Consider the following 27,623-nt stretch of genomic DNA (forward strand, 5'->3'; position numbering starts at 1 on the left):
AGTACTTAGACCTCTTATTAGAAGAGGGTAGTGACATTCACGTGTGATTAGCTACAGCGACAGCGACATTATATCATTCAAAAAAATAGAAAATAATACAACTCGGATAGTTCTTGATAACTATGTAGTAGCTTGGTAAATAGCGTGTGAACGTGTAGAACAAGTGTATTTTGAAAGTGCGGGCACGATTGCTACGACATTGAACTGTGTTGCGTTACTTAATAACGAGATTGTTGTTTCAAGTTTGAATTGTTTTAAGGTGTCAAAAGTGACCTTTTCGCCAATTTAAATTTAATTTTAAGGAAAACTGCCACTTGTTTTTATACAAAAAATTGTTTTATTTTATTTATGTATGTACACACAAAAAAGAAGACATAGTACAGAGGAAAATTAAGTACATAAAAAAATTGTATTCGTGATGGAAAAATTATTAATTTTGATTCATGCACATAAATTTAATTTAAATTTGGTAGCAAATTTCTTGAGTACAATAGTTTTATTACCATACTAGCTTTTGCCTGCGACTTCGTCCGCGTGGAATAGTCCACATATAATGCCTTATTTTAGAACAAATTTGGTTAGCATAAAAAACGTTATAGTAAGCCAACCTTAAAATATAGACATACTCTGTCGCGGACTTTTTTTTAGATCTTTTAAAGGGGCACAATTCTGTCATACATTATTTTAGCGGAACTTTAATCGTTTCTGCAACGCACGCAGTGGAAGCTCTCAAAAGGTATGAATAACCCCGATTTTGAAACATTATTTATTTGTGCTCCGCTTGTATTGATCTTAGCGTGATTTTATATAGCTTATAGCCTTCCTCGATAAATGGGCTATCTAATACTGAAAAAAATTTTCAAATCGGACCAGTAGTCCTTGAGATTAGCGCGTTCAAACAAACAAACTCTTCAGCTTTATAATATTATTAGTATAGATTTTTGTAATAGTGTATTATGTAATACACTATTATACACACTTAGCCCGCGGAGTAATTACATTTTCTCACTTGTGTCATGCCTTTCTCATTTCGGTTTGACACGCAAAATTGAGTCTAGACATAGGCAGGCAGCAAGGTCAAAGCGTCAAAGAGAATTATGGAGTTAATCACATTAATGAGGTTATTCCCGTAAATTCATGAAACAGCGAATAATGTCATAATGTTATGTATTATTGTAATTTGGTTATGAGTTATTTATGTAAATGAGCAGGTTACACCTTTAGTGACGCAAATAACAATTTGTTATTGGCAAATGAGAATTATATTTCATTAAAAACCACATACAAACATGAAAGCTCTCAAAGCGTGAACAGCAATAAGCTATTACTAAATTAACCTGAAAAAGACAGATCTTGTTATCTAAGCTAAGAATTTTTTTCAGCCAATAGACGTCCACTGCTGAAGTATGGCCTTCCCCAAGGTTCGCCACAATGACAGGTCCTACGGAGCCTGTATCCAGCGGATTCCCGGCTGTTTTAGCGGGTAGTCGGTCCACTTCGTGGGAGACCCACGCTTCCAATGAATAAACTATATTGGTTTTATTGAATATCCCCTAATGAAACGGGCTGACGTCACATTTGCACGGGACCCCCATAGTCACAGCCCACTGAGTTTCTCACCGGATCTTCTCAGTGGGTCAGATTCCGATCCGGTGGCAGATTCTGCGAAGTAGCCCTCTAGGGCTAGTATTAACAAACTACCTCAGGTTGAGCCCGTGAGCTCACCTGCCTGTTTGGTCGTAGCTAGGGCTATCCCCTTAAGCTATCAGCATATAGGCAGGTGGGGAATAATTACACGAGACCGCATTTCGGGTGAAATATAATAATAAAAATAAAATATTTATATTAAAATTTTATTAATTGAATTAGTATATTGTTCATTTTCTATTTGTATTGTTGAACTGTTTGTGTGCTGACTATTGTATTATTATTATTTTATGGATTTTTTCTGAAATAAAAATGTTTTATTATTATTATTATACCAAAGTAACACGAGGACATAAATAAAACTTTAACACAAAATGTGCAATTTTAATATCCAAGCCGGGAAACAACACCTCAGCACTAAGGTTACAAGATAAACTCATTTATTTAAGTTTGCACAGAAACAACAAGCAAACATCGTCGGGATTCGCAAATATATCAAACGACTTCTACGACGACATCCATAGCTTATATTTAGTTTTTTTAATATGACAATTAAATCGTTATGGACTGTTCGTAGATTGTATGAAATAGGCTAATTGCAATGTAGCATGAATTTACTGTTCTAATCTTTCTCCTCGACCTCTAGCTTAGAACTATTTATTTCAAGATTAATGGCGTAAAAAACTATTAGGAAATATGTACCACCAAAATCCTTTCTTGTTACTCTACATGTTTATATAAGCTAAGGGTTCGTCAATCACAATATTACATTATGTATGGAGGGTGATGAAACCAAGATACCTCACGAAGATTTAAATTACAAAAATGGTCTCTTTCTTTTTACAATTTTTAAATGAAGCCATCTAATATTTTTATATCACCATAATGGTAGACCAAATAAAGGCAGCTCTAAGCGTTTCCATCATGAGTGCACAAGAAAGGTAGCGGTACGCGAGGAATGGCGACGTCTTGTGAAGCGCGCCACCACCCAAACCAATGATCACGCCCACTCTACCAAGAATGCAAACGACTAATAAGAAGAATCTTTTTTTTTAAATAAATTACGCCCCTTTAACCCCCTTTCTTTGAATAAATAAATGCAAGAACAAGAAATCTATTGTATATCCTATAGATATCGCGCGTAGACCCCGACGCTAAAGCAACTTTGTACTATACGACAAACATTTTACCAGGAATAATTATAACCTTTCATAGTTTTGCTTTGTACTTTGAATTTTCCGTCGCAGCATCGTTAACAAGTATACTAGGGGAAATCAGTTGTGAATTAAAGTTAAATTGTATGTAACATTTTTCGATTTTCAATGCCAACCGATTTAGATAGTTAGTGTTTTAATAGATTTTTTTTGAAAAGGCGCGGCTATTAAAAAAATTGCCATATCTCAACATGTAAATTGTTAGGTGAAATATGTACTATAAACCTTGCTCTGTTGAATTTTCTATTGATAGTACATAAAATATATTATGTAAAAGCGATTATTATAATCCTTTATGACGTCATTTACCCAACACATACTGTACGTACCGAAACTTAATACTTCTCACGTGCCTCATCCATTTGTACCCTAAGCCGTTACCAAATAGCCTTGTAACCTACAAGGACCCCTACCACTCCAATTCGGTAATATTTCTCAAAAGCCTCTATCAAAAATGTATGGCCTTATCCGACATAGCATAAACATAAAGGTCTGCTCACAATCTCTCGTGTTTGCATTGGCTCGGCAAACATAGGGGTAAAGAGCGGAAACATTATTACAACTCAAAACCTTCTACTACAAAACACGTAAATATTTTCGAAGCAACTCTATGTTTTAATACATGGCAGGCTCGACTGGCTCAAAGTTTTTTTTACTCTAACAATAGCAGCAATGAAGAAAGAAGCACGAGACAAGTTCGATAATGCGCGTTCACGTAGATGATATTCAAAACAAACTTCCACTTTAAGCGTAATTCTAATAATTTGATATTAAGTTAAGTCGACCGTAAGCACTCGTGGTTATTCCGCGGATAAATATCTATGGTTAAATCTAAGCCTTTTGTTTCAAATTGAAACAAACAACTATGAAAATGTATGCCCACGAAGGCAGACTACTACTATGGTTTTTATTATTATTTTGTATGAACGAGCTTACGGTTCACCCGGTGTTAGGTGATTACCGGAGCCCGTGGACATCAGAATGTGATTGCCACCAAAGCCACTTGGAGAATTGAGATCTGAATCTCAATTGGTGACACGAACTGATCGCCAGTTCCCTATCGCAAGTAATTACGCAAATTATTTTTGCTGGTTTGATTTTTATTACACCGTGTTCTTATTCAACGTGAAACTCATTCATGAACATAATATGTAAACTGCGTATTCAATTAGAAAAAATGGTGAATTGAAAAAATTGCTTACGAAATTTGGAAACGGACATCGTCGCATCGTTCGATACGAATGCACTGTGTTAAGGATAAGACCCTTTACTCCACAAAAAAGAACATACTAAAGCTGGCTGTAAGCATTACATATTCAATTGACGCCTTCACCTCTAACACTAGGAGCAGGCTTAGGGACCCCGGTAACCGTACTCGTCGAACTCGACAAAGAGTTCGACATGCAACCTAACCCATGCATCAGCTCGCTGAGTTTCTCGCCGGATCTTCTGAGCCGGTCGCGATTCCGATCCGATAGTAGATTCATTCGCGAAGCAGTTGCTCTAGAGTTGTTAGGTCTCCTTCGGAGGTGCTCGGGCAGCTGTTAGGAAAGCCCAACCCTCCTAACTGAGCCTTTGGTCGCCCAGCTGTCCTGGTGAAACTGGTTTTTTTTTTTTTTTTTTCCTATCTAAGCTGATAACCTTGAGAGGCTATGTCAGCGTAACCCTAACTTTAGTAGGTGAGCTCACGGGGCTCAAACCTGACGATGTTGCTAACACGAACCCTAGCAAGAGCCGTGCTTCGCAGAATCTACCACCGGATCGGAAACGCGACCCACTGAGAAGATCCGGCGAGAAACTCAGTGGGCTGTGTCTGAGAGTTAATTTACTCGTCGAGCCCTTCGACGCAAGCGTCGGGTTCGACGAGAACGGTGACCGGTGCTTGAAGTACCTAAAAGCACCGTTAGTGGATCGGGAGGATCCGAGATGACGTGTTTTGGGCGACGTCGACTGCTTTCCATTCTGTCCGCAGGATCGGGAATGTAGTTACCGGCGGCCACGACGAGAGGGTTCTCGTGTCGTGCCGCTTTATCGAAGTGGGTGAAACTGGAAAGACCCCCGGGCCACCAGTAATACTTCAATCGTAAAAAAAACATATTCAAAATTACGACCTCACGTTGCCATGGATATCAATAATATTAGTACACCCTTTAAATATTAAATTTAAATAATTCATCCCTCACACGGATTCCTGAGCTGTCCGGTTGGTAAATTTGTCATAGAATTATTGTAGACAGCCACCACAGGATCATAAAACGCTATGCTATAAAACCATAAAGAAATGTCGTAAATTGTTACGAATTGGCACTCTTTACCATACTGCTATTGCCTCCATATAAAAGTTTCAAATTACAATCTTTGGGAAGAGCGACAGAATTTAGGTAGATTTTTTTGTTGTTGTATTAATAATAGACAATTTAAAAAAAGGATCAGCTGTAGAAAGCTCGTCTACTACGAGTACGACGTCTACTACTACCTCTAGGTACTTTAATATTATGATTTTTTTGGTTCGATAAAGATTAGCAAAGTCAAAGGATTACTGACAAATGTCGAAATAAATTCCTATAAGCTCTAAGGCAGACCAGATTGTGACCACTACCGGATGGGAATTGCGACCCGCTGAGAAGATCCAATAAGAAACTTAGCGGGCAGAGGCTATGGCTTAAGTGTCATCAAGCTCTTCAACTAGTTGGACCAGTACGGTGACCTGTGTCTTAAGCAGCGAGCCTTAGACTTATTAAAGTCGAATAGCATCGAAATTAGATAACATAGATGTCTAGGATGTGTCGAATGCGTCGACGGAGGTCGACTGCTGCGTGGGTCAAGTCAGAGGTGAGGTGAGATAGCGGGGTTATCGTGTTGCATCGCTGTCGTGAAGTAACGTTCTGAATCTCAGGTTCAAGATCAAAATCGTCGGTAAGATCTACATTTCTCATGTATCTTGATGCTCCGAATACCCACAGGCCAGCACCATTAAGTGTATTATCTATGCGCAGTATGTTGCTACAGTACTTATTGAGCGCTAGTGCTCTTCCAGTGAATTCCTTTTACGAAATATACAGAAAATGTTCCGTGGTTCATATATTGACATCACAGAGCCAATGTTAACGTAACAATATACGCAGCAAGCAAATTTACCCCATAAATATACGCAGTTAATTCGGTATGTCGATCAATTAATACGGTAATTAATGACTACTATTACGGATAGGGTTGAGACGTTAATATCTTATCACGGCTTATTCGGTATGGGGAAAGTTATAATCAATTAGACGGTGAAGCCATATAGTAAATTTAATTTGATATTATCATTCAAGATGACAAATGGATGAATGAATAATACATAGTTTTACAACATTATATAGAGTCACCAACAGACAATATGCAATATTTGCATAAATTCGAACGTAAAATTAAAACTTTGTTTTTTTAAATGGAGAAATAACACAAGGACAGACTAGGATAGGGTGGAACTGACTCCAAACTAGTATTCCTTGTCCTATAATAAAAAAGTCTGATAAGCATATTTATATAAGTTTAAATTTATATAATTTTTTTTTAAGTTGGATTATAAGTAATTCTTACTAACAAAATGTAATGGTTTAAAAAAAACTGAAATAAAGTATTAATAATAATAATAAATATGTATAATCTTATACACCCAGACAGAGAGCAAACAAACCTGTGTCACGCGATGTTTTTTCCCACCTGTTTACCAATTTGGGAATCGAACCCACGATACTGAACGCAGCTGCCAAAGACTCTAAAGCACCGAATCATTAAATTAATCAACTAATATTTAACGTTTCACTGGATATCCAAAATGTAGAAAAGAAGTATTTCGACAAAGGAAACTAAATAAGAACAGAGGCTGTTCAAATTAAAATCTAATCATTCCGAACTCTCGGTGTAATTAAATGCCGCACAGGAAAAGATTACGAAGAATTTCCAATAAATTAATGAGGCTTAACGGAGAGAAGGGAATATTAATTATTTTAAGTAGACGGACCCCAACTGGACCCTCTTCATTGATTTTAAAGCGGTCACTTTTCTGATTACGGTTTTAATACGATCGTTCCAAGAGTTTATCAACAAATATTTTCAGGCAGATTAATTCTGCGACCTATTTGGCAAGCGTCGTGTGAAATACAAATGGTTATGTCGCATTATACTTTTTTCGTTGATTGTTGGTTACATACATAATTAAACGAGTCATGAACAGAATAGGAATTATTATATTTATAGGTTAACCGAAAATTACTCCTAAAATATGGCTATGCCCGTGGAGAAGCTTCAAGTTCTTTGGACACATTTCCAGAATAAATAATAGTTAAAAAAAACTAACAAAATACGTTTTTATAGAAAATCCTACTAAAAAATAGAAAATAAATTTGAATTAAAAATAGTGTAAGGAATAATGATTTTATTGTAAAAAAGCGTGGGGTGCTTTTTAGGACATTATCAAAATAACTCTTCTACTCATATCTGTTCATAAAATATTTAGTACTGATACCATGCACCCCACGCTTTTTTACAATAAAATCCTTTTTCCTCACACTATTTTTAGTTCAAATTTATTTTCTTTTTTTAATTGGATTTTTGAAAAAAGGGTATTTTGTTAGTTTTTTTAAACTATTATTGATTTTTAATTTTTTAGTTGAATTTAAATTTTTTTTAAATACTGAATTGTCATCGGTCCTTAATAAGTATACCAAATTTCGAGTTAATCCGACGTTTTGAAGGGGTCCAAATCATGTTCAAAGATTCCGTTACATACTAAAATACATACGTCTGAAGCTAATAAAAACTTATTAAAAAAGAAACGACAATTTAGACAAGACGCCGTAACGCCCATAGACAGAAGTCCAAGGCGCTGTCCGGACCTTATACGCTTCACTCTTAGCACCTTAGTCCACGATGCCATCCACACAACCGAGGATAGACAAAACTGGGGCAGGGTACTCTAGCAGAAAGTTATTCAGAGAGGCCACGATTCTCAGCATTAAGGAATATCGATACAAGGAGAACTGCTTATGATCAGTTCACCTGAAGTCATCTGCATCCATAAGAATTACAAATAAGAAAGTGCAAATAAAGACTAAATACATCACGATAAGTTAGAAAATTGTGTGCCAAACTAAACTAAGTTTTCCTAAAACTCGAAACTAGAGTATACACTTTTATAAATCTTCAATTTACTCGAAATTTATAACTAGGTATTTTTAAAACAAGTCTATTTTTCTCCGAATCGAAATTCACATCGCGTCAATGTGCAATTATACAATGTGAAAGTTTGAAGTTTTTGTTCCAGCCAAGTTGCCTCTTTAAGCTTTTGTATTCAAAGCATTCGGGTTCCACAAATGAATCCACTTAACAAGAGAGTCTAGGCAAGCTCTGAAGAATGGGAGGACAATTAGCAGTGCAAGAAACTTTGATTGGGCCAACTAAGACTTGTATAAATTATATTAACAACCGAATGCAGGTCCTAAGAAATAAAACCAAACTAGAGGTGAATAGTTAAATTTATAGCTACACGACTTATTCGCTACTCAATTGCCAGTGAGAGAAAGACACACATTTTGCAATTACAACATTGATATAGTCAAAGTTCTTAATTTTGATATCATTTCCGTGTAAAGAGTGTTTATCATAGCGTGACTTTCCGATTGAAACGCTTAGAACGAAATCAATATCGTGTCTCAATTGCTCCGTGTTGTGCGAGTAAAATAATATAGTATCTTTGATTTGCAGTCATCACGCGTTGAAGTAATTTAAATTATTATATTTAGCATATTTACTTTCCGTAAGCTTACTGTGAATTATTTAGTCTGGCATGCAATGCAGCGCTAAGTTGCCTGTTCTTCGCAATGACTCGATGCTCGCACGAGTCAGACAAACATGGACATTCCTTGTGCATGAGTGACACAGTGCTACAAGCAAATGTCTGAAGAAGTTGAGATTATTAAATAGCTTACTTTTCGATAAGTCGACGTTAGGCAGTTTAGTATTTACCTGTAACAATAAACAATGAATTAAATTAATAAAACAAAAAAAATTGAGGAACTCGTGGACCTACCTTATTAATAGGGACCTATTTTTTATTTTTTAAGAGATTTTATGACCTGGTAACTGAGACCTTTAGTCATATCTTATTTTAATTTATATTCATATTTTTAAGAAAAATGATTTAAGGAGTGAAATGAAATGAAGATGATTAATTTGAGACATTAATCAACTGGGATGAAATGAAATGAGATGATATGTGATGAAATATAATCTCAGGAAAATGGTGGTCATTTACTAAGATTTTTTCAGTGGACTTTTTGGAGGATCCCGAGAAGTTACGTCCAGCGGCTTTGTTTCATTTTCCCACATTTGTGCACTTTCACAGATATTAAACAGTTAATAAACCACCATTATTACACATTTAAACCCGAAGAAAAACTAAATAGACAAAATAAAACAAATCACACAACTTCACTCCTCGCGTTCCCGCCAAAAAGTCCAATAGGGACCTACTAAACGAATATAACCTCTCTGACTCCTTTTTGATTCCACCGTGGTTGCCTTTTTTTTTTTATCAAAGCGGGTGGTGGAAACATTCGTTGTGAAGTTTATGGTTTCTTGTTTGTTTGCTTGCTGGTTTTACAGAAATAGTTCTAACCAATCACATTGAGGGGTACCCTATGTTTTAAACTGAAATGAATCATGCATGGCTATATCACAACAATAGCATGGTGACAACCAACTCTTGCGGAATGGCGAAAACGGTCATTAAATAAGTAAAATCCACCTAAACAAATGTTTCCACGAAACATTTTAAGCCAACAATCCAATCTTGCGCCTGCCACTTATCACTAGCAATATTGTTCTAATAAAACGTAGCTATAAGATTAATTCAGGGGTAACGAATGGACAATGTTTTGCTTCACATAGGTTGACTAAAGCACAATCCACATGGTGTTAAGCTGTTACTAGAATCTACAACATGAAAGACTCCACGGATAATGCTTTGAAGTTGAAATAGATAGGACGGATGCTGGCTCAGTAGTTGCACAAAGTAATATCGCTATGTAGTTTGATTTTTTATTACATGATGATTTTCATAGCAGCGGCTAGTCCGTGCTAGTGAGATGGGTGTTTATTTAGACACTTAGCTGGCTAATCATTGTGAATAGGAATGTTCATAAATTTTTTTTTTTTATTCCAACGCAATAAAATGTATTGCAACAAAAAGCTTGAGCACTTAAATTTTGAACGAGGACTATGCAATGAAATCTCAAATGACTTTAAGATGATTCAAACAAAACTTTATTAAGGATGAAATAAAATCTAAACTAAAATTAAGAATTGGTTTGACATGTTGCATATTATGATTTCATTAACTTGTTCAGAGTATGAAACTTGATAATTTGTTAAAATATGAAAATATGAGGAAAAAATACCTTCCCGATTATATGAGAACAATTAAAATAGCCCTCGAAAGTTTCCAGACAATTCTTAATCCAGTTACGGACTTCTGGGAGCACGTTTAAAAAACTTTCGAGTAATTAAAGTCTAAAAGTCGCGATAATTAAAGATCAAGTAACGGAACGCTTGAGGCTCTTGAACGCGACGGAAAATTTTGAAGAATCTTTGAAAAAAATGTATTATATTAGTATTATTTTCAATCTCGAAGAATATTTTCGTCTATAATTTTTTTGAACACGCTTTTTTAGCTTGGCATTTATTATATATTACTTTTTAAGTAACGGAATCTTTGAACGACACTTTCAGCGACTTCAAAACGTCTATTTAACTTGAAAATTTGCATACATATATATAATCTTGAATATAATTCCGACCAGTAATAACAGGATAAAAAAATTTATGAAATTAATTGTTAGTTCATTTTGCAATTTCCGTGAGCTATTTTTATTTTTATACTACATAATATAATGTTCATATTCGAATTACAAATCACATGTCGACGTTACTAACATATTTTATCATTGTTTTGTTTCTGTGAGCTAGAAATATAAAGGAAGCTGCTAATATTTGACAATTTATCGTGATTCGCGTAATCAAGTCAACTAGTTTATTATAAAATATACAATTCATTTCTGTCAACGCCATCATACCTAATGTATGTACTGTATTTATATGTGTTTTGTTTATTAATTTTTGTTGTTAAAGAACGGCTGATGACGGTTTTATCTGGCACTTACTGTGGTGGTAGGACCTCTTGTGAGTCCGCACGGGTAGGTACCACCACCCTGCCTGTTTCTGCCGTGAAGCAGTAATGCGTTTCGGTGTGAAGGGTGGGGCAACTATACTAGACCGTTGTAACTATACTAGAGACCTTAGAACTTATACCTCAAGGTGGCTGGCGCATTTACGTTGTAGATGTCAATAGGCTCCAGTAACCACTTAACACCAGGTGGGCTCGTCCACCCATGTAAGCAATAAAAAAAAACTTACAATAGTCTAAGCACATCAATATGTGAACATAAAATAACGGACCTTAGAATTTGAGGTAGTTAACTGAATTTGAAATAATGCCAATGATACTGATCGAGGCCGCGCATTAGCTTTGGAACTGAAATAGATAACAGAGGAAACACACGGACAATTTTAATTAGTAAGGTAATTCAATAAAATGTTATACACACAAAAATAACTCATACTAAACAAACGAATACGGGTATATTATGATGTTCAAAAAACTAAAAATAAATATATACGTACAAGATCGAGGAACGCGACCCACATTACGGTACACATAAACGTCACACGAAATTTTGAGATCATCACTTATTTGACGTCGAGAATAAAGAGGGTCTCTGAGACGACCTAATTGAAACAAATATTTGCAGAGAAATGTACGATCGAGGGGCCTTAACTATGTAAGCAGGGAGTATAAAAAGAATTTATCGATATCGAGATTCACCCATTGTTTTTATTGGCAATATAAATTTTGTAATTTTTGAGGTGCTTCTAGAATAGCAAAATACACGTAGATGAAAGCAACGCGTTGTCTCCATAAGCGTACTATGCTCTGAGTCTGTGTGCTTAGTGCGAGTTTTTTAACGTTCTCGATAGCGTAAAAGTTAACTCAAGTTTGTAAGCAGTTGGAACAGCGCCCCTAGTGGCAAACGTAGGCAAACATCCCAACTCCATACAAATTTAAGTTAACTTTTACGCTATCGAGAACGTTAAAAAACTCGCACTAAGCACACTGATCGGTCATAGCGTGACCCGACGCATTTTTTTTGTCATAACATTGATGACCCAGATTAAAAAAATCATTGCGACTCCTCGCAATAGGAAAGCAGAGAGACACGCGCGTCTTTAATAGTTTTAATTGTATTATAAAATATGATATCAACTTGAATATGGAATCGATGATATGAAATCAACTCAAAAACTTAAAAAAGATTGTTTAAGCAGTTAAAAATAAAAATAAAAAACAATCCAAAACAAAATCAAATGTAACTTAATGTCGATAGAACAGAACCGTCTTCGCAACACTGACCATCGATACTTTGTTCCTATTAATTCTAAAAGCGTTTTCATTTTCAATAAATTTTAACAATTCCTTTCGTAGATTAATCGAAGTTAAGCGACTGAACATGAAACATCTTAAATATTAACAGATTTTTCTTATCTTTTTCATTGCGTTAATGAGTGAACAATTTCGTGGCTCGTCTGACGTAAAGTGGTTAGCGGAGCCCGCAGATGTCAACGTCGCAATACAGGCGTGAGCGCCGACACCTACCTTGAAAGATAAAGTCGTAGTCACAATTGTGTCCCATTCTTCAGATAGGAAAGCGTGACTGCTTCACTGATTTTGGTACACCTATCGGCGCGGACTCAAAATACAGCCTACCGTAGCCGTAATTACGAAATATTTTTTTGTTTGTAAATTTGATTTTTATTACACGATGGTGTTATGGTAACACCGGCACGATCACATCGGTCGATACGAGTAGAGCGAACGTCTTATCATTTAGGCCAAGATAACTTGATCCTTTTTACGCCATTCACGGGAATGGGATGATGCTATTCTAGGTTAGACTGTGCGTTAACTCGATCATAACAAATATTTCTTCGTAATAATAACATCTACAATAGAGTGTTGCTCGCTGAAGTTGTAAATTGTTTTTATATCCTATTTATTTAAAAATGATTAGAATATCATCAACTGTGTCGTGGTTTTTTAAAATTTACGTATATCTATACTAATATTATAAAGAGGAAAGATTTGTTTGTTTGTTTGTTTCGAATAGGCTCCGAAACTACTGGACCGATTTGAAAAATTCTTTTTCCATTAGAAGCCGACATTGTACCAGATGAACATAGGCTACTTTTTAAAAAAAAAAAATATTTTATTTTTTTGGTTTCATGTGTGTTTTAATGTTTCCGAAGCGAAGCGAGGGCGGGTCGCTAGTCAGATATAATATTTGAGTGAAAGAGACAGAGACTATCTATCAAGCACTATTTTCGACAAAGTAAGGGCGAAGCAAAGCAAAGAGAATCTAACTCCTTTTCACACAACGTCTACATTATTATAACCGATACCATGCAATGAGACAGAGCAATAATACATACAAAAAATGTTTTATTTTTCAATTAATGTCTCCTTCCTTTAATCCACCTTATTCCACTAGATGGGGTCGGCACAGCTAATTTTTCTCTTCCATTTTTCTCTTCTATCAGCCGTCATCTCAACACTCACTGCTTTCTCTTTCATATCGTCATTTACACACTCTATCATGTCTTCTTCGGTCACTTCTTCCCCCTCTACTTTGCACTACCATTTCCATACATCTCCTAGTCACATGCATTGTCTCCTAGTCACATTATTTTTCAATTAATGTGTTCTTTTAAAATAGACTAACACAGAAACTTAAGATATGGTATTTTCTTCGGTTTACGCGTATCATAATTAAAACTAATATTTTAATTTTATGGCTTAATCTCGCCTTTTCATTGTCATTATAATTTAAATAATTAAATCGGAAATCTTCGGAAATAATTTAAAATAATGGCAATAAAAAACCTGAGATTAAAGCGTAAAATTAGTTTGAATTATACTCGTATACTTGAGTTGCAAAGAACTCTGGTTTCAATTGTTGCTTATCATAATTATTAGCTTTGTAGCGAACAACGAACACGCCATACGAAATGCCAAGGGCAGTTTTAATGCAGTCTGTGCTCAAACACTGCAATTATTCTTTATTTTAAGGAAGCTCTAAGTCTTCTTTACAAATCTAGTCCGTGGGACCGGTTATCTACATTATTTAAGATGTGAATAAATGGCTTCGTGTAACACGCGCTGATTTTGAAGAAAAATCTGACTAACAAAACGAAACCGGGAAAAGCGATTACATAATAAGTCTAAAAGGTATATCGGTAAATAGCATGTGTATTTTGTTCTACATTGTTGCATACGATATAAATACCTACCTACCCAAATTAATTGGTATCATGCATTGTCAGTAGCCAATATCATCCGGCTCGTATCTGTCATGCAGCACCCATGTGTTTCAGATATAAGAGTTAGACAGCATTTTTCACTCGAATCGAGACGTCTCAGGGTGTAATTGGTAACAACTTAATAGAAAGTAATTAAAACTATTTTTACGTTTTAACCTACATTTACAGAATTGACGAGGACGACCGTCGTCCGTCACCACGAAAACTGTAAAAAATTTAAAACTTCGGAAATAACACAATGCCAATATAAAACGCGAGGTTAAGCAGTAAAAATAGTTTAAATTATATACGAATAAAAAACCGACTATGTTTTAAAAAAAAGAATCTTATTTTATTTCAATTGATCTCTCAAACATCAAACATAGTTAGATCTGATAAAATATATTATAAAAATGATGAGATGAAACAGACAACCACAAGTGAAGCCGCAGTCATGAGCTGCAAATGAAACACCGAATTTGGTACGACACAGAAGATTTCTCAGACTCAGCTAACGTTAAGCTATTTCATTGTAATCTAGGGGTTTTAAATAGTTTTAGCTAGCATTCTCATTGTTTCATTAACCTTAGTAACTAGTATCGACTGAATGGGCAACCAACTTATGGCCAAGGTAAATGTTAAACTTTTTAAAACCACGAATTTTTAAATATACCTATCCGTTTCTAAATGCAACAACCTCAGTTTTCTTATTTAATATTTCTTATTTTTCTAGAATAATCGGCCAGTTCAAATCTAATATCACCAAGACATATCATCACACTAAGTGCCTACATTTTGTCAGCGCCTATATTGCTCTCTCGTGATGGAATGATCTCATTACGTGCTTTATATGGCATATCTCAATATATGACCTTTATGTATTTATTGAAAAACAAATTAGAACTATCTGTTATATCTGTATCATTAAATTAGAAGCCAGATCTTGGTACAGGTTGACTTATAATTTAATTTACAAAATATTTTTCTTAAATACATACATTTCTATCAGAAATTTCATTTATTGCGTGAATCTAATTTATAGATTGATAGCAAAAAAAAAGCTGTTCCGATATGGGAATGAATCACGGCGGCTGTCGCACTCAACAAAATGTCGCGATAGAATTAGGCTGGATGTTGGTACCTATCCGTGCTGACTCACAATATGCCCAAATACCAATAACAACGCTCAAATCATTCAAATAGTAACAATTCACATACACAACAATGTTTATTGATAGATCTAAATGGTCTTCGCTCACTGATTGATCTGAAGGCTGCGTTGAGCAATAGTTAATTGGTTATCAAGTACACTCGCTTGATGCTCGGACATTTTTAGGTGTTGTAACCAATTCAATAAAAGAGTACTGTTTCGAAAAACCACCATTAAATCGAATACAGTAATAGTTATAATACAAGCCAGATTTCAAATCGAAGCTCTGAGGTCGGCATTAAAATTGTTAGATGACTGTGAGCTATTAGCCGCATAGAAAAGTTTCAATAGAAATAAAAGTTATCGAATACTAACCTATTTTTGTGTTAGCAATATTTTCAATAAAATTCACAACAACAATATTAACATAACTTTAAACCCAGTACTGTTATTTTAGAAATCGTTTATTAAAAATATACAATAATTTAACATGGACATAATGAATGGGTATCAATAAAACAATTTTCGTAGTTTCACAAGAAATAGCTTCGAGCTAAATGTAAATTGCTTTACTACTATTTCGTTACTGTTCTGTCTTCATAAAACTTTGGCAATTTAAATAAAGGCTTCAGGGAATTTGTAATTTTCCGATTGGGTACCCCGTTTATTATTATTTTCTTTGTGATAGTTTGTTTTGAAGATTCTGTGTATGTTAGATATTTTTCGACAGCGGAAACATAAAGTCGGAATTATTTAAAAAACAAATTGCCTTGTTATGTAAAACTATACAAATTAGGTAAATTATTTAAAGAAATAATACTATCGTACAAATGATCGCGTCAACATCTATAGGGAACAACAACATAGGAAACCAATAAAAAATTCAAACAATTTAAAATTATAATTACAATTCAATTTTGTACTAGGTATAATTTCGTACTAGTAGGAGTGATGTCAATCTTAAAATACAAAAATGTTACATTTCGATACAATTATATTCTCTAATAAATTCACGATAGCATTACATCAAGTTCTGTGTTAAATTTAATCAACCTTAAACGTATTTAATATACGGTAAAGAAGCAGTCAAAATCTAAATACAGTGAAAAGAGGTAACACCAAGACACCTAAATAGTCTTTAGAGGGTAAGCATAATTATAACACACGGTGGGACTAGTCTGGCTGACTATCCAACAAAGCAATTATTTAGACCATTAACTCCAAGAGCCGCCAGACAGGTGTGCGGAACGCAGACTGCCCCTAAACATGTCTAAGCGAGCTCACTTCAAATCCTTCATTAAACTAGTTGTGCCCTGGTATAGCTTAATTCTACAAATATTATGAATATATCATGGAAGATATTCTGAATTTCATACCTTTTGTGCATTATTACTTTAACTAGAGGTCCCGCAGTAGTCGAAATTCGACTATAATTAATTGGAATTGTAAGTTTGTACACTATTATGATTGTATTTTCAACGGCAAGACTACACTATAGAAAAATATTAATAAAGACAAACAATATTTAATCTATTCTCAATTTGACCACAGACATTAAGCAATAAGAAAAGTTTGACAATAAATAAATTGTATGCATGCGTGTGTGTGTCAAATGACATGGTAGTGTATCTAATGTTTTCTTTATTGATTTAATGTATATTTTATGCATTATTTAAAAAAAATCTTAGCGTTTTGCACTTCTCCTCTATATTCTCTATAAATGTGGAAAATTTCATACTCCTCGGTCCACGCAATTTTCGTAAAAAGGGATACAAAGTTTTTGCTTCACGTATTAATATATTACTTTAATAATAACGTCAAAAATTTACTGACTTGACGGACTATTGGATATTTTTCATATATTATAAATAGTCGTCAAATCTCCTCTTCTTTCTTGCATCGTTACTGTCAATGAAGGTGGGGTGCTCTTTTGCTCTTTATGTAATACTAACACTCGTGACAGCCTAAGTTATATTCATAAATTACTAAATTAATAAGTCAAAATTCAAAATTGAGGTTTAGGAATGAATGTAGGTACCTATTTCTCATATCGCACATACAGTGCTATAATTATGCAATTTTTGTTAGCACTGAACTGAGCGTGAGAAAATAGATTTTTTTATTATTAGTTATAGTGACACGAGAGAGATGTTTGCTTTTACTGATGAAGTTTGTGGTTTAAATATTATCATTTTATTTCAATAGCCTAACAGAACTATATAAGAATTAAATAGTAAGATGTTGAATTTTCCAACATTTCTCCTGAAAATTTACATAATTTGCATAGGTGAAGTTATCGCACCTTATGTGCGATATATATTAAACTCAAAATAGACGTATGATCCAAAATAGAGTTAGATGTGATAGGTGTTACATTAAACAATAGTTACATTTTCTACAATGTAATAAATACGTGAAATATTTAAATTATAGAAAATAATTTCAAGAATCCAATTACAACCGGTGCTAGTACTAATAAATGTCCATAAAAAAAGTAGACCATATATTTTATATGGTTCATTTCGAAATTGGCACCGTGATCCTGCGGCGTGGGTGTTATACTTGCAATACCCGTACCACGTCGTCTCGTAAAATATTGAGGGCATAAACACGCCAGACTCACTGTATCTCTTGAAATTAACAAACCGGTTCCCATTCTACTGATAAAAGTTATATTATTATTGTCTATTTATATTCTATTTGTGCTTAGTTCTTGATTTTTTTGTTTGTTTTTTGCCGGACTTAACATCAGGTGGGCCGTAAGCTCGTCCACCCATCTAAGCAATAAAAAAAGAAAAAAAAATTCTGCAACTGAGAGGAGCTATTTAAACAAACTTCTCAATAATGTCTATTCTATTTAATTTTTTCCTATAATGTATTCCAAAATATTTCAAATATAAATGTAATTGAATACCAGAATAAACATCTGAAAGAATTTTCTTTTTGCGTGAAAATAAAAAAAAAATTATTTGCATTTGTTACTACCGTAAACATAGTGAACTTAGTCTTCATTTTAGGTTACATCAATACGTTGACTTTTACTTAATTGTATATTAGATTGTAAATTAATCGCGGTTCGAACGAACTGATTTGTGTATTACGTAACCAATAAAGACGGTACTTCTGAATGCCATTCTGTACCGACTGCTGCCTCAATTTGTTTTCGGCAATGCAGTCAATCTGCCGGGAAGCTATTGCGTTATTTGCAATATAAATTTCTAAGCGGACGACGCGTGCCGCGTGATGCACAATTTCATATTTGCGGTTACTACGAGTATATAATAATAGTGTGTAGGTAGTTGACACTGCAAATAACTGAAGTTCCACGTATGCTTACGTTGGTATTCTAACTATGCGAATGTGAGACAATATACGATCAATAATAGCAAAAAGTTTAATATTAAGTAATGTATTATTAAAATACTACTACAGAAACCTTAGACGCGTCAGCGACCGCTGAGAATATATTTCCATGGAATAAGAAAATCCAACATACGTAGGTCTACCAGAGGAGATAGGAAAATCAACAAATTGGCCTGGTTTCCGTTGTGATGGTTGCGGCTAGAAAAAGATGGCGATAGCAAAGGTGCAATTCTTTTATACTAAAAAATTGGGCACAAGCCCGCGAGATTTGAGCATCGACACATCTGTATAGCTCGATATGAGTATAACTGGCCTTTTTTCTTTTAGGCCACTACTATTATTATTACAATATAATTGAGGCAGCTCATATCTCTAGACGACATTCAGATTCTCGTTACTATGGACACTTAACGGCTTAACAAGTATGGTATGAGCTCACGAGCCTAGATAAGGTATTAACAAAAATTACTAAATATTTGTAGTTGGTTAGTTAGTACCTAATATATGTACATAACGTACTGACCTTTAGTGAATTTCACGTTTATACATATGTACATAGATGATCCAACATCGACTCGACAAACTAAAACTCGTAATCAGTTTGCCTAATTGGTCATATCATATTTCAGTTGGCAAACTGTATATTATCACTTCGTAGTAATGAAATACATTGTTAAACACCTATTGGTAAACCTTACGCAGCTCGACATTTTGTTCAAGTACAAGTTTGTATAATGTATCAAAGAAATTCATTGGAAAGATAAAATTAGTTGGGTTTTCAAAGACGCGTAATTTGGTAGTTCTTTTTATCATATTTAATGCTTTGACGGGTGAATGAGTTATGGCCCACCTGGATATTAGTGATTACTGAAGCCCATAGACGTCTACAACTTAAATGCTACTTTGAGACGTGAGTTCTAAATCTCAGTTCTAGAGTTCAACGGCTGCCCCACCCTTCAAAACGCATTACCGTTTCGCGGCAGAAATAGACGCGGTAGTGATACTTACCCGTGCGGGTTCACAAGACGCTCTATGACTAGTAATTTTATTTCTTATAGCGTAATAGAAGATAGTCCATGTTGGGTAAAGTGGAGGCCACAACATAACGTGATTATCGCTGCCCAATTTGTGATATGAAGTGATAGTATCAAATATAACGCAATTTCTTGTCTTTTAAGAACTGTAATAAACCTTTTTTTCAATTTAGAAGCGGACAGGACGCTGGAACAAAAAACTAAGGCGACTCTCAGCACACGCTATCACATTTGCTAAAGCGTCAAATTTAAGAGAGTTTTAGCGGGGGCTAAAAGGTAAAGGCTAAGGGCTAAAATACGGACGATCATAACTGCTTTTGATGGTAACGATACTTGTAACAATTGCATGAAATCAATTTTCAGTGGAAAATAATCAAAAACGTTCCTTGTTCAATAGCCTCAAGCCAAATTTCTTGGTGTTATCGGTGACGGTAACACATACGAGACAATGAGAATTACAAACCAACCCGAGTATCAAATTCCTGCACGAAGACGTTGACAAAATCATGCTAGAATGTCACTTAAATAAGTATCTTTATTTGTAGGAGCTCACCTTCAGTATACAGATGTCAAGTTTTTTTTCCCTACCTATGCTAATAGTCTTGAGAGGCTATTTCAGCTTCTCCGTAACGTGTAGGTGAGCTCACGGGGCTCAAACCGGGAGTGTTGCTAACACTGGCCCTAGCAAGAGCAGTGCTTCGCAGAATCTACCACCGGATCGGAAACGCGACCCACTGAGAAGATCCGGCGAGAAACTCAGTAGGCTTTGTCTATAGGTTAATTTACTCATCGAGCCCTTCGGGAGGTGTCAAGAATAATCACTTAGCCTAAACAAAAAATTTTAAATGCATAAAAGAAACACGTATGGTCCGAGTATTCGCAGCGACTCTATTACTGGGGACATGAATCGTGGAAGGAAAACCGTACGCAGGGAGCCTGACACGGCAAAGTTTTAAACGACTTGCGAGCAATAAACTTTTGCCGTTCTACGCGACCAGAAGGAGCTCTATTCAATTTTAATGCGAGTTTTCATTACAGTAATGTTAACCTTAGATGTAGAATGTCTAATTTAGTTCCCCTTTGTTTATATTTATTTCAGTACCTATTTTAACAATAGCTTTTTAATCAAGGATGTGCGGAGAACTCAAGTCGTACTTAATCTATGTATATTCTGAAACCAGTTACACAATCAACTCAGCCATTGCAATTATTTGATCTTGTCATAATTAATCAAAATGTTACTGATTAAATTTTTATTAACTAAGTCGAAAGCTCGAATTTTAATATTTTAGTATTAGATTTATTTACCATTATTTTATTATAACGATAAAGTCGTGTGCACATTTAATTACAGGAAAACGATCTATTTAAAGCGAAAAAATGTCGTTGGAAAAGGTCATTGGCATCGCATACGCAACCTCGAAATAAATGCGAAAGAATTTTATAAAAACACAAGACAATGGCGCGCAGTGGGCGACCAGCATTATGCAAGAGAGCATTGTCCGGTACTTTATCTTAACGTTTTATCTTTGGCGAGAGCACTCTGTGATTACAGATAAGATGGCATAAGCTTTGCTCAATTAATAATTGTATGTCCATGAAATTTTAGAAAAGAACATATCATTACTTTACAGTAATTCACCAAGTTGTATGGCAATTACATGGCGGAGACATGGTCTCTGAAGAAGGCTGATCGAAGTCGGATCGACGCGTTTGAGATGTGGTGCTGGAGGAAAATGCTGCGGATTCCCTGGACGGCGCATCGGACAAACGCATCAATCCTGGAAAAACTAGGCGTCTCCTTAAGACTCTCCACCGTTTGCCTACGTAGGATTTTAGAGTTTTTCGGTCACGTTGCGAGGAAAAAGGGTGACAATCTCGAAAGACTTCTCATCACCGGCAAAGTGGAAGGAAAGAGGCCTAGGGGGCGTAGTCCATGCGCTGGTCTGATTAGATCAAGACGACTTTGGAATCCAGCATCAATGTCGCTATCCACTGCGCGGAAGACAGAAGTGAATGGAGGACCATAGTCCTAACAAAAGTGCTCAGTAAAGGTCACGACCCTCAGAACTGAGGAATACGACGCACGGAAGAGGAGTTTGGCAATTACTATGTTTTTCACGATTATTTTGACACACACAGAACGAAATGGTAATTTTCTGTATTATTTATTATGAGAATTGTTTTTTGACTAATTAAACAAAATCATCAATAAACACGTACTGGTCTATAATTATTAAACAAACCGAGGAAATCAGTTGACAAACAGAGGAGAAAGTGCCAATTCACTGATTTGTCTTCGCCTATTTCATGACAACACTTGAACGATAAAAACTATGTAAACGTTCTTCAAATATAATTTCAAACCCTAGTCAGTATAAATGTTTTTATTGTGATGTTTTCTTGTTGTAATTATAAATCTGTAAATAGCAATGCGGTGATAAATCTTTGTTGAGGTAGGCTCAGTCCACAACTAATTGCCGTATAATGCACCGCGTCCGTGAAGATCTATATTTACCGTCCACGTTTTTAGTTTCTACAGGTTTATTTATTGAAATCAATATTTTCTTCAATTAAATATCATTATTTTTTTATTAATTCACGTAAGAACGATACATCTCTTAGATGAATTATTGTTAAAGTTATGTAGGTTGTTTTATATACACAAAATGTTCACTAAGTTCATAGTCCTTCTTTATTCATAGTGTGACAGAATCGGAATCTATAATAAACTAAAATTACGTAAAATAATATTATTAACAGATAGTGTATTATATAGTGTAACAGATAGGTCTATATCTTTCTACTCTGTCAATATTTATTGCACAACTTAATGCAACTCCCATGTAACGTTTAAAAAAATATACTTTTAAATTAAAAATGATCTATTATATTTAGGGATTATATAGTTGACGGAACTGGTGGTTTTCACGGACTAAATAAAAAAATCGCTATGAAAATACATTCCAGTTAGGTTTTTGCATTGCACGCATTGCAACACAAACATCAGTTTGCGCAAAAGGTCAACGATCTCTTTTTGTTGGTTCAACAAATGATTTTTTATCCTATTGAAGGGTGAACAGGTCGCCCAGGTCGCCCATGTCGCCCATGTCGTGTTAATTGATAAGCAAAATCCATAGATATTCCGAAAAGCATACTAGGACATGAAGTCATTGTTTCACTTCTTTAATTTGCGGCTGCACGCATGACAGTTTCGCGTCAGTAATACGCCAAATGATGTTACCTACTCAGGCGGGGTTGGAATACGGCCTACCAGTAAAAACTTCTATTTAGGCTTTACGCGACTTATTTATTTTCTGCTATGGTAATACTCTTACCCCTTAAATAAACCAATATCAAATTTCGTAAATTACTTTATTGAAAAAGCGTTTTTTTTTTCTACCTTTGCTGTTAGCCTTGAGAGGCTATTTCAGCTTCTCTTTGACGTGTAGGTGAGCTCACGGGGCTCAAAGCGGGTGTGTTGGTAGCACTGGCGCTAGCAAGAGCAGTGCTTTACAGAATCTACCATCGGATCGGAAACGCAACCCACTGAGAAGATCCGGCGAGAAACTCAGTGGGCTGAAAACGCGTAATGTACTTTATGTTTATACAAAAAATAATGCTACATGCATGTACCGACATGCGTGTAAATGCAGCTTGTAAATCATGCAGCGTACGCAAATCACATCACGTGTTATTATAAACCGTGTCAAAAAACTGGAGTAAAAATTAATTAGATACATCGACTCCATGATAAAATGTGAAAGGATCAATCATTCACGCTATAACACGGTCTCTTACGAAGAAGAAAAAACAAATGCACACATATTTACAATTACAAATATTGCGTTGCGGCAATAATTTTATTGTATTTTTATGTTAATCGGTAAGAATTGTGACGTTTTCTTTTGTTATTCCGCGAAATGGAGTGTTCGAACACTTTCGAAACAATGTTCAAATAGAACAGCACTTTGCAATATAAATTTTCATTACCTTTCAGATAACATTAATAAAAAAAAAAAAAAAAAAAAAAAAAAAAAAAAAAAAAAAAAAAAAAAAAAAAAAAAAAAAAAAAAACTTATCATACAAAGGGTTACTCTTTAGTAAAACACGAATATGTTTATATAATTAATACTTGAGTACGATGGAACTACTTAAAACTAAATTAGACAGTCTACCCAAAAGTCATCCCGGACCGCTAAAACTAAAGTATTCGATTCGAAATCTTAAAAATTGTGCAATAACAATAATAAAACTGAATAAACCCTAAGTGTTATCTACATATCTATATACGTTATCTTTGTCATTAATAGTCATATTTGTCTGTTCTAACAGTTTTTTCATTAAAAAATCTTTAATGCAATATGTGAGTAATCAGAAACACCGAGGTTCGCCTTTCATTTGCGTGTTCACTGTATAAATTTAATTTTTAAAACGACAATATTTTACTTAACATATGAATAGGTACTTTTAGGGTTTCGGTAGTAGCTTACTGTCGTTTGAACTTTAGGAACTGCAGGAAGGAGGGACCTGGTCGAGTTTTACGCATCAAAATCTTGTAAGTGCATTTTTACAATTCATCGATGCAATGCAGGCTGTGCTAATAAAGTCGAAAATTATAAAATAAGGTTTGAAATAAACCGCGAAGCTCAAGACAGATCACAAGATAAAAATAAAGTAGCCCATTATTGATGTCTTCTGTCCCATGAAAAATTACATTTAATATAAAACGATTCTATCGATCTTAATGTATAACCTTCAATTGCTATATACATTACACGAACAAGAATCTTGTCGACAAGGAACGAAGCCTAGATGTGCTTTAAAGATGAAAACAGACGCGAACTATTCTTACAATACTGGAAGCCGTCCAGACGATGGGCACCAATAATGATAATAAATAATTGCAAGTAATAGAAGCTGTCAGTGTAGAAAGAGTTAATTTAAACGAATGGGCTCCGCTGCACGACCACGGATGCTACCAATTTATCTTTTGTGCCTAGAACGTTGTACACGCCTCTCGTGCTTTCTTATCCAGTCCTCTAAACAAGTGAAACATTAAAAGAATTTAACGTGCCATTAAATTTATACTTTCAGAAAATCTTCAATGTGAAATACGAAAATATCATATTTATAACTGACTTCGTAGTGCCTCAATCGATAAATAAAAGACCTAAACTTTTGTATAAAATAAACTTAAAATAAACAAAAGGAATCTGTCCGACGGGGGACACATCAGAGGATTATAATCAGAGGAGAATAATTCCGAGCATTTTCATATTTATCAACCTTTTAAACCTTCTCTCTACTTCCACAAATAATTCAAGACCAAAATTAGCCAAATCGGTCCAGCCGCTCTCGAGTTTTAGCGAGACTAACGAACAGCAATTTATTTATATATATATATATAAGATTTGAAAATTTAGATTGATTTTTAAAAATCGTGATATGTTTTTCACAATAACGGCACAGTTATGCTCAACGCAAAAGGTAAAAATGTATTATTAAATGAATAAAAACGTACTAATTCATAATAATTTTCTATTTGATACTTTTAAGTTTTGTAAATAATTTCAAATTTTATGATCCTCTTCAAAAAAAACTGTAGTCAATAATAAAATAACAATGACAAACAATTAAATGGTTTCATTCATTTTTAATATACTCTCATAAATCTAGAGATATATAACAATATTTCTGGGCTGTGTTTATTTTCTAGCTAATTAAGTATCTAGTTCTAAACTTTAAGTCCTCCACGGTGCATAATGGAATTCAAAGTAATGAAAATGCGATTCTCGTATTACCTACAGACTGTATTTACTTGCTTTAATGCCGCTACACTGACGCATACAATGAATACCTAATGCCCTTTGTGATCGTTTGTACTGTTCCTGTCTGTGTTGCACAAAAAGTCGGCTCGTTAATATGTACCTACTTTTTGTGGCGCGCTCGTGCAGTTTCAATGGAAACAATTTTTTTTTCTATTTCCCTAATTTCGATAATGCGATTTCTTTTGATTTAGATACGTAATTTTACGTACATAGCTACTTATACTTCGGTTAAAATTGAAACTAAAACGTAATGAAAAAATTAAAATATGTACTACTAAAATTTTTGTAGCAAGTCAAAAAGTTTTACTGGTGGTAGGAGCTCTTGTAAGTCCGCACGGATAAATACCACCACCCTGCCTATTTCTGCCGTGAAGCAGTAATGCGCTTCGATTTGAAGAAGGGCGAGGCAGCCGTTGTAACTATACTGAGACCTTACAGCTCATATCTCAAGGTGGGTGGCGCGTTTACGTTGTAGATGTTTACGGACTCCAGTAACCACTTAACACCAGGTGGGCTGTGAGCTCGTCCACCTATCTAAGCAAAAATAATAATAATAATAATACCTGTACGCGAAATACCGACGTCTGACCGGACGCCGTCTGCTGATACCGCTCTCCAAAGAGGACCAACTATCTTCTCTCGACCTCGATATCGCAGTGTTCCGCGCCTCAGCTATTCTGGCGCTCTCCAACAGAATTGCCGTGTACTTTGTTATCAACATTGTTTCGTTTCACTTCACTTATCACGATTTTTTAATTAATTACTTACATTTAATCGGTCGCTAAATTATAGTCAGCATTGTATTGTTGATTATCTGTTAAAATAAACGACAGAATTGTTATTTGACGTGTGTTACATTGGGAAGCGAAGTTAGTGACTGTGCGTTGGTTGTGCATCCGTATTGCGTCACGGAGGAGTGACCACCACCTCTATATTAGCTGCAGCCCTCCTCGTCGACGGGATATCGTGAATTATCCGTGACTCCCACTCCTGAACCGAACAGGTTCAAAACACGACAAGTGCTATTCACTATATTGTAAACGAATGCATTTATTGAACGATGATCGAATGGAAAAGACTATATTGTTATCGTTATGTCGAGAATAAAGCTTGATAATGATGGATATTTTCCATCATACATTAAATATTAATTTGTAAAAGATAAGTGTTAAAGTAGAAGCTTAGGTAATAAATAATAGAATAGCTTTGCGTGATTAATAGATGGAAAGCATTTTCGGTTATTTTATAAGTTTTAAAACTACACTACATCACAATCGTGTAACCACGGTAAATGTGATAGTAAATTATGGTATGGTATTATGTGAATTATTTATCTACAAATGCTCTAAAACTGTTATTCAATAACTTTAGCTATCAATATTCGTTCGGCACCGCTTCGAAAACCTTATAACTAAAAAACAAAACTACAAAGATACTAAGAACAAAATCTGGGACAAAACCGTTCTTATACTTAATGAAGCTTAAAACGTTTATTCTTTGAGGAATTATTTGAGCCAAATCTCCAAAATAACAACAAATTTGGATATTTTTGGATGATATATTAAGGTAAGCCTGGTCCAGTACTTAGTGTTTTAAACAAATCGTCAAACACAAGCTCTCGCTAAATAAACAGTTAAATCGAATGCATACCAAACAAAAGTCGTTCTGAATACTAACACGTTTTGCATCAGCATCGTTTACTTCAATCTAAAACAATAAAATATTATTAGATACGGGCAATTACCCAGTGTTTGATGTTAAGCCAACCATTAATATCAGCATATTTCCTTTGGTGGTAACGGTAACTACTATAAAATATGTTGAATAGAAAACGTTTAATAACATCTGCAAAATGTTATGGATGAAACACAGCTAGTTACCACCGCAGTCCCGTTTATGCCACAAAGTTGTATTGCGTTCCGGTTAT

At 34.8% G+C, this 27,623-nt stretch overlaps 1 protein-coding gene across 12 annotated transcripts in view; it reads right to left on the minus strand.

Annotated features, from left to right (window-relative positions):
- spri (Src homology 2 domain-containing protein sprint) overlaps positions 1 to 27,623 on the minus strand; it is a 282,388-nt gene that overhangs the window by 154,261 nt on the left and 100,504 nt on the right. For 8 of the 12 annotated variants that reach the window (XM_089734756.1, XM_089734754.1, XM_089734766.1 and 5 more), the window contains exon 2: positions 26,260 to 26,510. The exons of the other annotated variants lie outside the window; for them this stretch is intronic. In XM_089734756.1, coding sequence (XP_089590882.1) covers positions 26,260 to 26,417 — 158 coding nt within the window. In that variant the 5' untranslated portion in view covers positions 26,418 to 26,510. The remainder of the gene's footprint in view (positions 1 to 26,259; positions 26,511 to 27,623) is intronic. 12 annotated transcript variants of the gene reach the window in all.

Source organism: Bombyx mandarina, chromosome 18 (genome assembly GCF_030267445.1).
Source record: "Bombyx mandarina strain Sakado chromosome 18, ASM3026744v2".
Classification (NCBI taxonomy): Eukaryota; Metazoa; Arthropoda; class Insecta; order Lepidoptera; family Bombycidae; genus Bombyx; species Bombyx mandarina.